We start from the raw sequence: 17488 nt of genomic DNA, 5'->3' as shown, positions 1-17488 counted from the left end.
TGATATTGTCCTGTAATAACTGGGCAAATGGGAAGAGACAGTAAGCCATGGATTGATTGATTGACTGTCCTGTATCCTATCCTGTATCTGATAGACAGCCTGCTTTGGATGTAGAAAATCACAGAATCAATCTCTACCATCTCCAGTGAAAAAAACTGGGTTGCAGGTGAGGTGAAACATACCTGCTTATGCTTCTGGACCAGCTGTTTTTGGACTCCAGTTCACATCAGCCCAGTCTTTTATGAGCAGTGGTGGTGGTTGAGGGAATGGCAGTGCAGCAAGATAAGAATGGGTACAGAGTTTCCACACCTAATGTAGAAAAGAATCTAACCGAATACAGAACAGTTTCCTTTGGGGCTGCTGCCAAAATAATATTGTGGTGTTTTTAACACTCGAGGCTTTTAGAAAGCGTATTTATTTAATTCACCCTATATCATGAGAATCTTAAGAAAGTGTACAATAAAATCAGTTTAACCAATTTAAAATCTTTTAAAAAGTTAAAAGACTAAAAGCATATTAAACAAATTGACAGTTTAAAATAACACATTTTAAACTTGGTTAAAACAGTTGAAAACAATTTAAAACCATTAACATATGCAAATTAGGAAAATTAGTTGGAAAAAACCATTTCTCACCAGGCAATGTAAGAGGGAGAAGAAGAAATCCCTGGAAGTACAGATTAAAAATAAGGCTAGGAGTCACGAACATGCTGGGGAATTGTAGTCATCATCAGCTACTACTACTTTTCCAAGGCCTGGGCTATATTAAGCCCATGAGCTGGAGGTTTCTCATATTTGTGATAGAGGAACTGCTTTGTGCATCATTAGGTTAGAAGAATGGATTCAAATATTCATGTTTCCTTGTTATCAGAATAACAGGTAAACAGGGACGTAGCCAAGGGGGGGGGGGGGTTCTTGGGGTCCGGACCCCCCTTCCATTAGAAAAATGAATGGTGTGTGCTGCTGCACCCAAGCCCCATTATAATGGTGGCACTTAGTCTGGACCCCCCCCCCCCCTTCCTAAAATCCTAGCTATGTCCCTGAGGTAAAGCTGTCTAGTGGACTGCTGATTTTCTTTCTCTTAATCATGTACCTAACTGCTGGTGGTAATAGCAGCAGACTCCCCAATACTGATTTACTCCTGCAATCCTAGGGACATATGATTGTATGGAGTTTTTGGTCTTTTGGAGTTTTGTTGTTGTTGCTTTTGTTAATGGTGTTATACTCTTCAAAGTCTGTCATGGAAGATGGTTGCCCATATTTGGACAATAACAAAGGAAGGAGGCTTACAGATGAAAAACTTTCTAGATAGATTGGTCAGTGATAAAGCCCTTTAAAGCCCTAAATGGCTTGGGTTCAAGCTGTCTTAGAGACCGCCTCCTCCCGTACAATCCTCCCCGCGCTCTCCGCTCCTCTGGGAGAAATTTGCTGCAGCCTTCAAAATCTAGACTTGCGGCTACCTCTCAGAGGGCATTCTCTGTTGTCGCCGCTAAGCTCTGGAACGACCTGCCGGATGAGATCCGTCAGTTGACATCTTGAAAATGCTGTCAAGACGGATCTCTTCTGGCAGGCCTTTCCAGATTAAATTTTTTTCCCGGCCCAGTCTCCCTGGCTCCCCGATTTCCATTATTCCTCTCGTGGCCCCATCCCCTTATGGTGAGGATTACTGAGGGTTTTGGGGTTTAGTTTAGGATAGTATAATTATACATTGTTATAGTCCCATTTTAATACATTTAAGTGTTTAATATTTTTTAAGGGGGGGGAAGGGAGTATAAATATTTATGTATATTTTATTCTGTAAATTTTTACGTTGTTCACCGCCCAGATTGGCTTTGCCACCGGGCGTTATAGAAATTATTATTATTATTATTATTATTATTATTATTATGAACTGGGAGGCTGTTACTTATATAATTACTTAATTTGCAATGAAATAATAGTAAGATAAGAGTAACAAGGGCAAGTAAAATACGGGTAACAAGTGAGTCTGTTATCAAGTTGTTCTGTAAACATAATTCTTTAAAAAAATTGAAATTGAAATGCTTTCAAATTTTGCTGCTTAAATGGAATAGATTGAGAAATCTTGACTATTTTGAGACCTCCCACATGTGAAATTATGGTTATGTGCCATATTCTTAGCTAGAAAATATAATGGCTAAATGCACATCTCTGTATTTGGGATTTTTGGCTTGGTTGTACTTAGAAAAGGAGTCTCCTGTCAAGAGTTTTGTCCTCACTTTGAATTCCGACTACTCTGATTTCTCCTTGCAGTGAACTTCTTGAGTTTATTACAAGTGGCCCTGTTGTTGCCTTGGAGATCTTGGGAGATGAAGCAATATCTAGATGGAAAAATTTATTAGGACCTGCAAACTCTATGGTGGCCCGGACTGAAGCTCCAAACAGCATTAGGGCACTTTTTGGAACTGATGGTATAAGAAATGTAGCTCATGGTCCTGATTCCTTTACTTCTGCTGCTAAAGTAAGTTTTATTTTTCAAAATAAATGCAGTTGCCCCTCCTTTTTCATGGGGGATCTGTTGCAGATCCGCTCGCGAAAATAGAGTTTCGCCTATATTCAAGCTGCATTGCCTTGAATATAGGTGTGTGGCTGCGGGAGTGCGCATGTGCATCGGGCACACACATTATTTCCTCCTCCATTTGTCCTTCACGCATAAGTGAGGGATGTGGGTTCCAAAACCGTGAAAATGGAGGGAGGACTGTACTTGATAAACTGAGTCGATGTCTGGGTTTCTGTTGGCCCTTGTATTATGGAAAGTGTATTCTGATTCTTCTGATTTAAGCACATGTCAATGGAATACTTGTTAAATGAACATTGGCCAAATGGCAGTTGTTATGATTTATTTTGATACTTGGTTGTTACTTTCTATAGTAATGTTTAAAATATCCTAATATCCCTAGGAGTGTTCTAAGTAGCTGTGGCTTTTTGCAGCTGCTCAGAGTTATACATCCTGGCTGTTGCCCTTGGACACTTCTCAAAATAGTCTTCCTTTTCTTGGATGAGTCTTGAGCCCTTCTCCCAGGTGAAATGTATGAATTTTTTGGTTGGCATCCTGCCTGGGTATTGTGAGCAGGTTTATCTACAATGTGTGACCACACCTGGAACGTTTTATACAGCGATGTTCATCGCATCTCAAAAAGATATCGTAGTGCTGGGAAAAGGTACAGAGAAGGCCAAACAATATGATCAGTACATCAGAATAACTTTCCCATGAATAACAGTGATAGTTCTGGGATTTTAAAAGATTTTTTTTTTAAATAGCAAGTAAGGACAAGGTGATAGGTTGTATAAAATGATACATAGTGTTAAGAGTGGCTGTATATTAGAACCAGGGATCACCCAATAAACTGAATGGACATTCAGGACCGACAAAGAAATTACCGTATATACTCGACTATAAGTTGACTTCATGTTTAAGTCAAGGACAGGTTTTGGGGCCAAAATTATGGATTTTGCTTTGACCTGTGGATAAGTTGAGGATAAAATTTAGGGGCATATAGCAAAGGACCTAAAGGATGAAGCAAAGCAAAACAATATCAAACAACTTACAAAATTCCAGCAGACTTTGTCCTTAGTCTTAAGGATGGATAGATGAGAGAGTAGAGAGGGTTGGTGCTTCATATATTATATTCTTGCTTTTCACCGGGGCATGGTTCCTTCTTTTAAACAAAAGTTAAGATATAGTACTTAAATTGACCCGTGGATAAGTCAACTCAGTTTGTTTTGGGTCAATATTTGGACCCAAATTTCTAGACTTATACATGAGTATATACAGTATGTCTTGATGCTGTGCATAGTTAAACATAGTGATGGCTGCCAACCTGGATAGATTTCAAAGATAATTTGACACATCCATGTAGGATGGAGTTATCTATAACTACTAGTTATGATGGCTATATCCAGTATGTATATATTACTGATAACTGAGAGAGTACTGTTCTGCTCATGTCTTCCCTGTCCTCAAGGCATTCATTTGGTCATTGTGGGAACAAAATATCAGACTAGAAATGCATTTCGTAGAATCGTAGAAACATAGAATTGGAAGACACCACAAGGGCCATCCAGTTCAACCCCTTCTGCCATGCAGGGACTCACAATCAAATCATCCCTGACAGATGGCCATCCAGCTTCTGTTTAAATACTTCCAAAGAAGGAGATTTGATCGGGTCCACCATGTCTCTTCTTAACTTATTGCATCTCCATCTTCCTCTTGCTTTCTATGCCCATAAAATAGTGGTATTGTCCTATGTGTTGTGCTTCTAGTGGATGCAGAACAAGGACATGTTCCATCTTGTTTAAAGGAAGCGGCGGTTAGGCCACTCCTGAAAAAACCTTCCCTAGACCCCCTGGATATGAGGAATTATAGGCCGGTGTCATTGCTGCCATTTTTGAGCAAGGTGATCGAGAGGCCGGTTGCCCTTCAGCTCCAAGCTGTCTTGGATGAAACTGATTATCTAGACCCATTTCAAACTGGCTTTAGGACAGGCTTTGGGGTTGAGACTGCCATGGTTGCCCTGACCGACGATCTGCGTCTGAGCATTGACAGGGGGAGTGTGACCCTGTTGGTGCTCTTAGACCTCTCAGCGGCTTTTGATACTATAGATCACGGCATCCTCTTGGACCGCCTGAGGGGGTTAGGTATCGGGGGCACTGCTTTGCAGTGGTTCCGGTCCTTCCTCTCGGGCAGGTCTCAGAGGGTGCTACTCGGGGACTGTAGCTCCAGTAAGAGGTACCTCACTTGTGGGGTTCCTCAGGGGGCTATTTTGTCCCCGATGTTATTTAACATCTATATGAAGCCGCTGGGCGAGATAATACGGAGTCATGGTGCTGGGTGTTATCAGTACGCTGATGACACCCAAATCTATTTCTCTGTATCTCGTTCGTCGGCCTCGAATTCCGATGGCATCTCTTCTCTCAATGAATGTCTTCAGGCGGTAATGGGCTGGATGAGGAAAAACAGATTGAAACTGAATCCAGACAAGACGGAGGTGCTCATGGTAGTGGCCTCGAAACCAAGAATTGGGTTGCAACCTCCAGTCCTGGATGGGGTCACACTCTCCTCTAATGACTGTGTTCGCAGTCTGGGGGTGCTCCTTGACTCGTCGCTCCTGATGACAAATCAGGTAAATGCGACGGTCAGGAGTGCCTGTTATCAGCTTCGGCTGATACGCCAGCTGCGCCCTTTTCTGGAAGTAAGGGATCTCGAGACGGTTGTGCACGCGCTGGTAACCTCACGCCTTGACTTCTGTAATGCACTCTACATGGGGCTACCCCTGTGCTTGACTCGGAAATTACAGCTGGTTCAAAATATGGCAGCCAGGCTTGTCTCAGGAACATCTAGGAGGGACCACATTACTCTGGTTTTGAGGTCCCTCCACTGGCTGCCTATCAGCTTCCGGGCCCAGTACAAGGTGTTGGTTATCACCTTTAAAGCCCTAAATGGCTTGGGTCCAAGCTATCTCAGGGACCGCCTCCTCCCGTACAATCCTCCCCGCGCTCTCCGGTCCTCTGGGAGGAACTTACTGCAGCCTCTAAAATCTAGGCTTGCATCGACCTCCCAGAGGGCGTTCTCTGCTGTCGCCCCCAAACTCTGGAACGACCTGCCGAATGAGATCCGTCAGATAACATCATTAGACAGCTTTAAAAAAGCGGTCAAGACAGATCTCTTCCGACAGGCCTTTCCAGATTAACCATCCCGGCCCAGGTTCCCTGACTCCCTCATTCCTCCCATGGCCCCATCTTAGTGATGGTTGAGGATCAACAGAGGGATATCAGGGTTTTTTAGTTTTTAATTGTTGTTTTTATGCATTGATATTGTGTTTTAATATGTTATACTGTTTAATACTGTCTTAAGGGGGGGAGGGATAAAGTGTTTTTAATTGTCATATTTTATATTTTACTGTTGTTAACCGCCCGGATTGGTTTGCCAGAGGGCGGTATACAAATAATAATAATAATAATAATAATAATAATAATAATAATGTGTGTCTCTGCATAGTGATTTCATTAACTGCTTCTGTATGGCTTGCATTGGCACAATAGCTGAGATCATGGGAGCATGCCCATTTTCTTGCTGTTTTTGTGTTTTCTGGCTGTAAGTCTTCCCTCCTGTCCTTGACTGAGTATGCATGGGATATGGTGCTGTTCAGGGCATTGTCTCCAGCCCTGATAAAAAGGAAGGATTGCTATATTAGTTTTCCCTTTTCTAGCCTTTTATAAATTTCATTTTAAGAGCTGTCAACACTTCTTTATGGCTTAATTTGGTCATGCTTGTTTCTAGTGGCTTTCTGCTCTTAAAAATCTTGTTTATGTACTGTTTATCATCAAAGGTACAGTGGAACCTTGTTATACGCTGAGATTTGGTTCCAGGATCCCCCGTGTATAACAAAATCCGTGGATGCTCAACTCCCATTAAATATAATGGCATAGCAAAATGGTGTCCCTTATAAAAAATTTATACTTTTTTGGAACATTTTCAAACCATGGATGCTTGAATCCGTGTATAAAAAATCTGTGTATAAGAAGGGCCGACTGTACAGTATTTGGCTTTGACTGATTAAAAAAAAGTTATTTTAGCATACGCCCCAGTCTTTACAACACTGGTTTGAATCCTGTTGTTTTCCCCAGCTAGAGTAGACCAACTGAATCAATCGGACTTACATAAATATTGCCTTTACAAGTCACAAGTTAGATCTGATTCATTGAGTCTACTGTACTTACATGGAACTAACAATGGAATTTAGGCCACTGGTGTTTTTTTTTTACTTTCTAAGTTACTGTTTTGTGTCCTATTTCTTATTTTTAATTCTTATGTCTTGGATATAGTCAATTTGAGTTTGTATATTGTATTTTAGTCTATTTTATCGCCCTTCAATCCATAAAAACCTTATGACTGCACATTTTATCTCTTGAGGTTGCAGTCTTTTTTCGCACACAAACCATCAGATTGCTCATGTAGTATTTAATAGTCCCTTCAAGACCCCCCAATTGCCTAGACACATGTTGTTGTTTATCCCACAAGAGCTCTTATATTACTTCTTATTTCACTGTACCCGTGTGAGCTCCCAAATTAGACATTCCATTTCACCGTTTAATATCTGCAGTGTTGCCCTCATAATGTACTTTAATCCTTAGTTATTCTCCAATGTAACAAAGAGGCTGACAAGACTTGCCAAGCCCACTGACCGTTATCCCTTCCTTTTGGTCCATGTGGGACCTAATGATGCTGCAAGGCACAGCCTTCAGAATATCACAAGAGGAATTATGTGGCTCTGGGTAGGAAGCTGAAAGGTCTAAGCACATAGGTAGTTAGTTCATGTGTCCTTCCAATGAACCACCACTTGACCATATTTTGTCAGGAGTTTTATTGGATCCTAACTACTTCCAACACACACACACACACACACACACACACGTTTATAATTTGAATAATTGTTTTCTCCTGTATGTAAGTTCCAGGCAGGACTCCCAGGATATGAAAAGGTAACTTAGAGTGTACTTTGTCATAGCTGACATACTGAAAACTTAGGTCATGAACATGTCAAGTTGCTTCTTCCCTGTCCAACTTAAAGGATCTTTTCTGATGCCTGAAAATGTCATGTAGCTCAGTCATAAAAGGAAAACAAAGATATATGCTTTTTTGATGTCCCCCTTTTGGGAAAGCATACAAATCTAAAAGTGCCAATTACAAACCATCCTGCAACTGTTTGGTATTTAATAAACTTCATCCACCCAGAAGGGAATAATCTACATACAAAATCCTTGCAGTCATGCGAAAAATTAAAAAAATGTGGGCATTTTTAATTTTTCCATTTTAGTCCATGGGGAAGCCAGAAGAAAGGGGGCTGCGCAGAAGGCTAGTTCTGCATTTTACTTTTTGATAGCTGTTTTTCATTCTGTAGAAATACATAGCTTGGAGGAGCTAAGTGTTACTCACAGTATCATAATTACTTTTTATGTACTACCTGTAAAACAGCAATCTATTAAGAATTGTTAATTTCAGGCTACCAGTATTTCGGCTTTCTTAGTATGTACTCCAGTTGTTGTTTCAAATATAAGTTTATGGATAGACATAGTGATGGGGAACAAAGGAATCAGCATTCTTAGTTTTTTCCCCACACTATGCAATTATACTGTTTTGGTATCACTTTAATTGCTATGGCTACATCCTTTGGAATCCTGGATGTGTAGTTTGGTGAGGCATTAGAGCTCTCTGGCAGAGAATTCTAAATAGCCCATGAAAGTACAAATCTCAGAATTCCATAGGATAGAGCCATGGCATTTGAAGTGGTATTGAAATATTATAGCTGTGTAGTGTGAAAGAGATCTTGCTTGTTATGTTGTATTCATGCAAACTGTAAGATGCTGTGCTTGTTGTAACTGATGTGCCGACAGTTAAATATATTTTCCTCATTTACAGCTGTGCTAGAAGAAACTTCTCCTTTTTATTCCTTTTTAAATTTCCTTCCACCCTTGGCTAGTTTCCTCCCTGGTTCAAAAAGAGGAAGAGAAATCACTAGATAGTTCTTACGTAGCAACTCAGGACAATAGAACACAGCCACAGAAGTCACAGCACTGCTGGTCCATAGACCATCATCCTCTTCCTGATGTGGCAAAGCACTGTCAGAACTGAATCCCCATCCAGCTCGAAGAAATGGCATGAGACCTAATTGACAAATGCCCCGGAATGCCTGACATTGTGATCCATGTCTTACTGTCCATAGGCTAGTAATGGAGAAAATGTTAGGCCTCTGGAAGGAGAATAGCTCATAGAGACTTTGGAAGAAAAAAGGAGTTTAATATCATTACTATATATTAACATTACAGATCTAAGGACTGGAGTATGGCTTTGGTGCAGCTTTCGGACTCTTATAATGCCTGCATCATTTAAACAGCATACATCCAAAGTGACCCAAAGCAGCTTTATTTTGGCCTGTCTGTATGGGCCCTTACAGATTTAACTTCAACTGGAAGGTGTCTGAACAATCATTAACAACTCACATTAGGAACATTGTAACCATCATTCCCAGTGGAAACAAATGCATATCCATGACCTCCTTAATAGAATCCTTCCATCTAGCATGAATTCCTCCACCTTTCCTAGCATTATTGTCATTTCCATTGAGACATGCCTTCTCATGACATGGCAAAAGTATGGCAGACACAGTTTAGTCATCTTGGCTTCGAGGGAGATTTCAGGCTTGATCTATTCTATGACCCATTTGGGGTTGTTTTTTTTTGGGGGGGGGCTATCCTATTTTTGGGTATTCTCCGCACTCTTCTCCAGCACCACATCTCAAATGAATTGATTTTCTGCTAATCCACTTTCTTAATTGTCCAGCTTTCACATCCATACATGATAATAGGGAATACAATGGCTTATATGATTCTAACTTTAGTGCTTAGTTGTATATCTTTGCATTTTATGCTCTTTGCTAGTTCTTTCATAGCTGTCCTTCCCATTCTCCTAGTCTTCTGATTTCTTTACTGCAGTCCCTGTTCTGTTCAATGTTTGATCCAAGATTTAGGAACTCTTTTACTGTTTCTGTTTCCTCATTGTTTAGGTTGAATTTATTTAGTACTGCCATGGTCATTATTTTTGTTTTCTTTATGTTCAGTAGTAAGCCTGCCTTGGCACTTTATTCCTTGACCGTCCTTAGTAGTTGCTTTAGGTCTGTGATGTTTTCTATTAGTTGTATGGTGTCATCTGCATATCTTAGGTTGTTAATATTCCTTCTATTTTTGCTCCTCCTTCTCCCACGTCCATACCTGCTCTTCATATGATTTTTTCTACATACAAGATGAATAGATAGGGTGAAAGAATGCAGCCTTGTCTGACCCCTCTGCCATTTGGGAACCACTCTGTTTCTCCATGTTCAGTTCTAACAGTAGCCTTTTGTCCTAAGTATAGATTCCTCATCAGGACTATCAGATGTGTTGGCACTACCATGTCTTTAAGAGTGTTCCATGGCCTTTCATGATCTGTGCAGTCAAAGGCTTTGCTGTAGTCTATAAAACACTTTTGCCATTTTGTTTGCCATTGCCATTACTAAAACAATATAATTACTCTGCACCTATTACCAGTAATGCAAAACTTGAAATGATAAGCTGTGAACAACATAGCAACTTAATATTATATTAGTGTGTCAGTATGAAAAATTGGGGGGGGGGGAGGCCTCCTCCTTCCCCAGTAAAGATTTAACTTCAACTGGAAGGTGTCTGAACAATCATTAACAACTCACATTAGGAACATTGTAACCGTCATTCCCAGTGGAAGCAAAATAAGGACTAGATGGGACAGTGATTTCACAAAGAGAATCAATGACAAATTAAGATTTCCAGCGCATATGTGTTATTCTTCCTAGTTGTGTCATACTGCCAATACATTTAAATAGAAGCTGGGGTGAGCACAAATATTTTTAAGTGTAACTAACTACATTTTGGAAAATGTTTCTGCTGTTGATTATTTTCCTAAACATACTTACTTCTAAATTGTTTTTGTGTGAAAAGAAAGCAGCTGTTTTCTTAAGCTATAGATCTGCGTAGTTAGTTGCACTGTTTCTGTTAGAGTTACATAAAAGTTCTAATATCAAAATGTTCTTCTTTTACTTTGTAATCACTGGACTATCACAGCAGTTGCAATTGTGTATAGAATAAGCAGGTAGCACTGTTATTTAGCCTTCTATCAGTTGCCAAGGAAACTCATTTTATGCAGCACCCACAAACTCTTCTACAAAGAAAGATATAACTATTCCAATAAACGTGAAGTAACTCCATTACCTTGGATACATATAAATGTAAGGTTTCTGCTGATATATGTATGGAAGAATTCATTTTATATTCCTGCTGTATCCACCATTTAGTGAGGGTTTAGAGTTACTGATCCAGATTTTTAACATCCAACATGAAAACGTACCTTGCTTCTTAGGTCTTGCAGACTTACGGCTGTGGTTTCCTTGACTGAGTCAATCTATCTGGATTGCAGTCTTCCTCTTTTCCTAGTGCCATCTACTTTACTAAGCATTATTGTATTTTCTAGTGAGTCATGTCTTCTCATAGTCATCTTGGGCCTGAAACAGACAGGCAAAAAGCACTGGCTTCAGGCTGCTTCAGGGACATGATGTGCAGACGACAACCCCTCCCCCCGGATTGGCTGGAAGCTGTGCTGAGGCTTCCTAAGGTGGCCCAAACCCGGCTGCAAAAAAAGCAGAGAAAAAACGCTCCTTGCCAGCCATATGTTTTGGTCTGCAGCAGCGGCCAGCCTCAGGACCATGGTGTCCTGTGCTGATCGGGGCTTGCTCATGGCTGGGGTGGCCAGAGGCTTCACTCCTTGGTTTCCCAGGAGAGCTTAGGCCTGATTTGTTCTAGGACCCATTTATTTGTCCTTTTGTCAGCCTATGGTATCCAGCACTACATCAGATGAGTTGATTTTCATGTCCCTGTCAGCTTTCTCCACTGTCCAGTTTTTTTTTAAAGTTTTTATTATTATAATAAACATATTTTGCTTTACTGTTTCAGATTCCAGCTCTCTTTGTTTTAATATTCTGTAATATTTGGATATATGACCTTTTTCCCCATCAAATATAATGTTGTCAATTTCATTCTTTATAATTGTTAATTCATGCTCTTTTTTGTCAATTCTAAATTTTTCCATTAGTTGTCTTTGCAATAGCCAATTTCTGTTAGTCAATTTTTCTATTTCCTCATTGGATTTCATTACTAATTTTCCTTTTTCGTCTATTAATAAATCTTTATATGTTAACCAACATTGATCTTTTTGTTTAGTTCTTTTATAGAACGCCTCTTGGGCTGAGATCCATAATGGCCATTGATTATAGAACATTTTTTTAATTTTTAACCAGATCCTATATAATGAATTTCTTATAAAATGATGGGAAAAATCGGAGTTTGCATTTAGTTTTTCGTACCATAGAAAAGCGTGATACCCAAATCTCATTTTCGTACTCTCTAGTTCTAGCAATTCCTCATTTCTCAAAAAAACCCATTCTTCTAACCATTGGAGGCATGCTGCATAGTAATACAGTTTCAAGTTTGGTAAGTTACAACCTCCTTTCCTTTTATCTTCTGTTAACAGCTTCCACCCAATCCTCGCTTTCTTTCCCTGCCAAACAAAGTTGGTAAGGATTTTTTGCCAACTTTCAAAGTATTTTTCTTTACACAGGATGGGTAGGTTTTGAAATAAGAAAATGAGTCTTGGTAACACGTTCATCTTCAAAATTTCCATTCTTCCCAACAAAGAAAAATTCATTTTGGACCATTTTAACATATCTCTCTTGATCTCATTCCATACTTTTTCATAGTTGTTTGAGTAAAGATCTATATTTCTTTTTGTAAGATATACACCCAAATATTTAGCTTTTTTAACCACTTTAAATCCTGAAATATTACTTAGCTCTTTCTCTTCCATTTCTGACATATTTTTAGTTATAATTGCAGTTTTATTTACATTGATCTTGAAACCTGCCAATTCACCATAATTGTTTATCCTCTTTATAAGTTGTAATATTGATTTCTTTGGGTCTTCTAAAAATATAATCAGGTCATCGGCAAATGCTTTAAGTTTAACATTAAATTTACCTATTCTAGCTCCTTCTATATCGCAGTCATTTCTTATACTGTTATTTAGTATTTCCAATGTCAAAATAAATAGCAGAGGTGATAAGGGACACCCCTGCCTGGTCCCTCTCTTAATTGGTATATAATCTGTTATATCGTTATTAATTATTATTCGTGCTTTTTGTTTTTCATAGATTGCTTTTATCCATTTCAAAAACATGTCTCCAAATTCCATTTTTTCCAATGTCTCTATCATAAAATACCAATCCACCCAATCAAATGCCTTTTCTGCATCAACCATTATCATTGCAAACTTCTTATCATTATTGTGCTCGTAATATTCTATTAAATTTAAGACCGTTCTTATATTGTCCTTTATTTGTCTTCCTGGTATAAAACCATTTTGATCTTCTTTTACCAATACATTAACACATTTCTTTAATCTAGCCGCTAAAATTGATGTAAAGATTTTATAATCTGTATTGGTTAAGGATATAGGTCTGAAATTACTTACAGTTTGCTTCTCTTGGTATCCTTTAGGAATCAATGATATATATGCTTCGTTCCATGATTCTGGTATTCCATTATAGTGTATATCATTTAAAGTTTCTTTTAATGGTTCTAGCAGAATGTCTTCCATCTTTTTATAATATACTGCCGACAACCCGTCTGGCCCTGGAGCCTTTTGTGTTTTTAAATTTTTTATGGCCTCTTTGATTTCTTCTGTAGTAAATGTCTGATTTAAATAATTTTTTTGGTTTTCCTTTAATATTGTGTTTACATTCTCCTTTATAAAGTTCTCAATCTTGTCTATATTATTTTCATGTATTTCTTTACTATACAGTTTCTTATAGTAATCAGTAAATGTTTTTTTTATATTATTACAATTTGTTATTGGTTCTCCATTTTCATATATTTCTGTTATTAATTTTTTTTCCTTTTCCTTTCTTATTCTGGATGCCATCAATTTCCTGGCTTTATTTCCGGACTCAAATTGTCTCTGTTTTAATATTCTTAATTTTTTTTTCTATCTCTTCTGTGGCTATTACCTTAAGTTGTGTTTTTATCTCTTCTATTTCGCTTTTTAACCGTTTATCTCCTTTCTTTCTCCATTCCTCCTCTTTTTTATTTAGATCTTCTATTAATCTTTTTTCCTTTTCCTTTTTAAGTTTATTTCTTTCATATTGTATTTTTATAAATACACCTCTTATAACCGCTTTACTTGCGTCCCATATAGTTTTTAAAGAGACATCTTCTGTTCTATTTTCCATAAAGTACGGCTTCAAGCTTTTCTTAACTTTTTCTAGCAATTTCTCTTCCTTCAATATGTCTTCCTTTAACCTCCATAGATATTGTTTCTTTTTCTCTAAAATATTCAACATTATTAAATTGTGATCTGATTCGTAATTTGACTTGATATCCATAGAATCTATAGATGGTAACAATGTTTTGGATGTTAAAAAAAGATCTATTCTGGAGAACGAATCATGAACCTCTGAATAATATGTAAATTCCCTTGCATCTTGATATTTATATCTCCATATATCTGTTAAATTAAAGTCCTCCATCATTCTGAAAAATGATTTGGGTAATTTTCCCTGGTGTTTTCCAATTGTCTTATTATTATTTGATTTCCTATCTATAATTGGATTAATAACAGCATTAAAGTCCCCCATTAAGATAATATTTTCATATTCTAGCTTAGACAATTCATTATAAAGATTCCCAAAAATTTTTTCTCGTTCTTCCAGTGGGGCGTATATACCAATTATCAACAGTGTTTGGCTTTGAGTTTTAATTTCTACTCCTAGGTACATCCCTTGATTATCATTTAATACTTCTTTAGCTTGAAATTTCTTATTTACATAGATAGTTACTCCTTTTTTCCTTGATTTCGATGTGGATGAAAAATTGTTTCCTGGTTTGATATTATTTATATATTTTATTTCTTCTTGCTTAATTTTTGTTTCCTGTAGACATATTATTTCTGCTTTTGTTTTTTCTAATCGATGAAAGGTCATATTTCTCTTATATTTTGAATTAAGGCCTTTTACATTCCATGAAAAGATTTTGACCATTTTATTATAATAGAAATAGGTAACTTATAGTAATGAAGTTCTTTTAACACAATATATAAGTAGGATCTAAGCTACTTGTTGTTTATTATTTCAATTACCTTCTTCCTCCAATACAATCAGTTGTTCTTCTTCTCCCACGATATCCTTTGATTCTGTTGAAACCCTTTCTTCTTTGTTCTTCTTACTCTCTTGTTTATATAGGCTATTCTTCCACACTCTAATATTGTTTTTCTCCTCTCTTATATCTTTATACTCATTTTTTATCTTTTCTTCCATCTCATTTGCTTTGTTTATATTGTCAATTTTATATCTTTTTTGTTTAAAGTAAAAGGATAAACCTTCTATTCTGTCCCATTTATAGCTTATTTCCATTTTGTTTAGCGTTTGAGCTAATGACCTATATTTTTGTCTCTCAATCATAATTTGGGGGTGGATATCTTTGAAGATTTTCATTTCTACATCTTCTATTATTAGTTTATTGGGGTAGCTTTCCTGTATTATTAGTTCTTTAAATTTAGTTCTCACAAAACAAATGACCACATCCCTTGGCAATTTTTTATCCTTTACTTGTTGCGAATTAACTCTAAATAATTTATCAATTTCCAAATTCATTATTTCCTCTTCAATTTTTATGAAGTCTGCCAATGATTTAATTATTCTTTTTTCCAAATTTTCTCTGGGCATTTCTCTTAGTCCTCTTATTTTAATACACCTGTCTCTGTATCTTAATTCATTCGTCCAGTCTAAGGTCTGTTGCGTTTCTTGTTTCTTTGATAAGTCCATTGTTGTTTTCTCTAACATGTCTGTTTTATCTTTTAACTTTTCTACCTCCTTCTGATTTTTATTTAATTCATTAGAAAGTTTGTCCATTCTTTTGCCCATATTTTCTAGTTCTTTTTTCAAATCTTTCCTTATATCTATCCTTGCTTCCTTAATTTCCTCTCTTATGTCTCTGATGGATTCCTTTAAATCTTCCTTCATTTCTTGTCTATTTTCTCTTAATTCTTGTCTTAAACTCTTAATTTCTTCAACCAATGCTGCTATAGGGTGTACTATTTTTAATGTATCATCTCCTGTACCTCTTGAACCTCTTCTTTGTAAGAGAGTTTGTGATTGTGCATAACCTTTTTTGACTAATGCCATTTTCTCTATCTTTCCTTCTTTTTCAAATCTTTTCTTTGAACCCCTTGTTTCCATAAATATTTGGAATTTTAATTCAAATTTGTTTTGTACAACTAATTTCAAACGGTTATTCTCCGTATGTTATTTAGTTCTTTTACACCTTTACCATATTTTTTTTTAATGGATGAGCCATTAAATTTGATAAGAAAAAGAAAAAGAAAGGTGAAAGCAAATTAGTTATTTTCTCATTTGCTGATTCTTCAAGATAATACGTCCGATTATTGCAGTGATTACCTATATTCAAAATACAAAACTTCGTTATTAATTCTCTTTTAAATACTTTTGTTCAATAATGTCTATTAATGGTATGGGAGTCAAATTACCATCCCCTATTGGAGTGGCAAAGGAAGGGAGCCAGGATTTTTTGTTAGGTGTCCCTTCACTATCAGAAGGGGTCCTAACTGGGGGTAAAAGGAAAAAAAACCAAAAAAAACCACCACCCCTAATTAAATCCCAAAGATAATTCCCCTTACTGGGGAAATTAAGGACGGGTAACTTACAATCCCGTTCCTACAAGAACCTTCCTTGCGAAGTGGAGGAGTTTGCTATAATAGCTGTCTTCCACTTCTATAACTCAGCCATACTGGAAGCCTGTATACACGGAAAGAAAAAAAAAAGAAAATAGAAAAAAAAGTAAATCTTCTCTTTGGCTTAGGGAGGGAAGGTGTTCCTGCTGGGTCCCTTGGCCCGCGCTATCCTCCAAACGCCGCCGCCGCTCGTGGAGGGCTGGTGGTAAGGTGGGGGCTTATATGCCTCCCGCGCTGCTCCTCCCCGTAGCCGCCGCCCATGGAGGGAAGGTGTTCCTGCTGGGTCCTTTGGCCCGCGCTATCCTCCAAACTCCGCCGCCGCTCGTGGAGGGCTGGTGGTAAGGTGGGGGCTTATATGCCTCCCGCGCTGCTCCTCCCCGTAGCCGCCGCCCGTGGAGGGAAGGTGTTCCTGCTGGGTCCCTTGGCCCGCGCTATCCTCCAAACGCCGCCGCCGCTCATGGAGGGCTGGTGGTAAGGTGGGGGCTTATATGCCTCCCGCGCTGCTCCTCCCCGTAGCCGCCTCCCGTGGAGGGAAGGTGTTCCTGCTGGGTCCCTTGGTCCACGCTATCCTCCAAACTCCGTCGCCGCTCGTGGAGGGCTGGTGGTAAGGTGGGGGCTTATATGCCTCCCATGCTGCTCCTCCCCGTAGCCGCCGCCCGTGGAGGGAAGGTGTTCCTGCTGGGTCCCTTGGCCCGCGCTATCCTCCAAACGCCGCCGCCGCTCATGGAGGGCTGGTGGTAAGGTGGGGGCTTATATGCCTCCCACGCTGCTCCTCCCCGTAGCCGCCGCCCGTGGAGGGAAGGTGTTCCTGCTGGGTCCCTTGGCCCGCGCTGTCCTCCTAATGCCGCTGCTGCTCGTGGAGGGCTGGTGGTAAGGTGGGGGCTTATATGCCTCCTGCGCGGCTCCTCCCCGTAGCTGCCGCCCGTGGAGGGAAGGTGTTCCTGCTGGGTCCCTTGGCCCGTGCTATCCTCCAAACGCCGCCGCCGCCGCTCGTGCCAGTTGTTTTCACAGCCATACATAGAAATTGGAGTACAGTAGCATAGACAACCCTGACTTTGTTCAGTGATATTTTTTTAGACTTGACTATCTTGTCTAGTCCTTTCACAGC

General features: G+C 38.8%; 1 protein-coding gene across 1 annotated transcript in view; it reads left to right on the top strand.

The window, feature by feature from the left end:
* NME7 (NME/NM23 family member 7) overlaps positions 1-17488 on the top strand; it is a 112356-nt gene that overhangs the window by 44270 nt on the left and 50598 nt on the right. The window contains exon 6 of the mRNA XM_089512436.1: positions 2271-2478. Coding sequence (XP_089368562.1) covers positions 2271-2478 — 208 coding nt within the window. The remainder of the gene's footprint in view (positions 1-2270; positions 2479-17488) is intronic.

This window comes from Sceloporus occidentalis, unplaced genomic scaffold (genome assembly GCF_023333645.1).
Source record: "Sceloporus occidentalis isolate IW3139 unplaced genomic scaffold, rSceOcc1.0.p SCAF_2, whole genome shotgun sequence".
NCBI classification, from domain to species: Eukaryota; Metazoa; Chordata; class Lepidosauria; order Squamata; family Phrynosomatidae; genus Sceloporus; species Sceloporus occidentalis.
The sequence above is the reverse complement of the archived record's forward strand: the minus strand, read 5'-3'. Positions and strand labels throughout refer to the sequence as shown.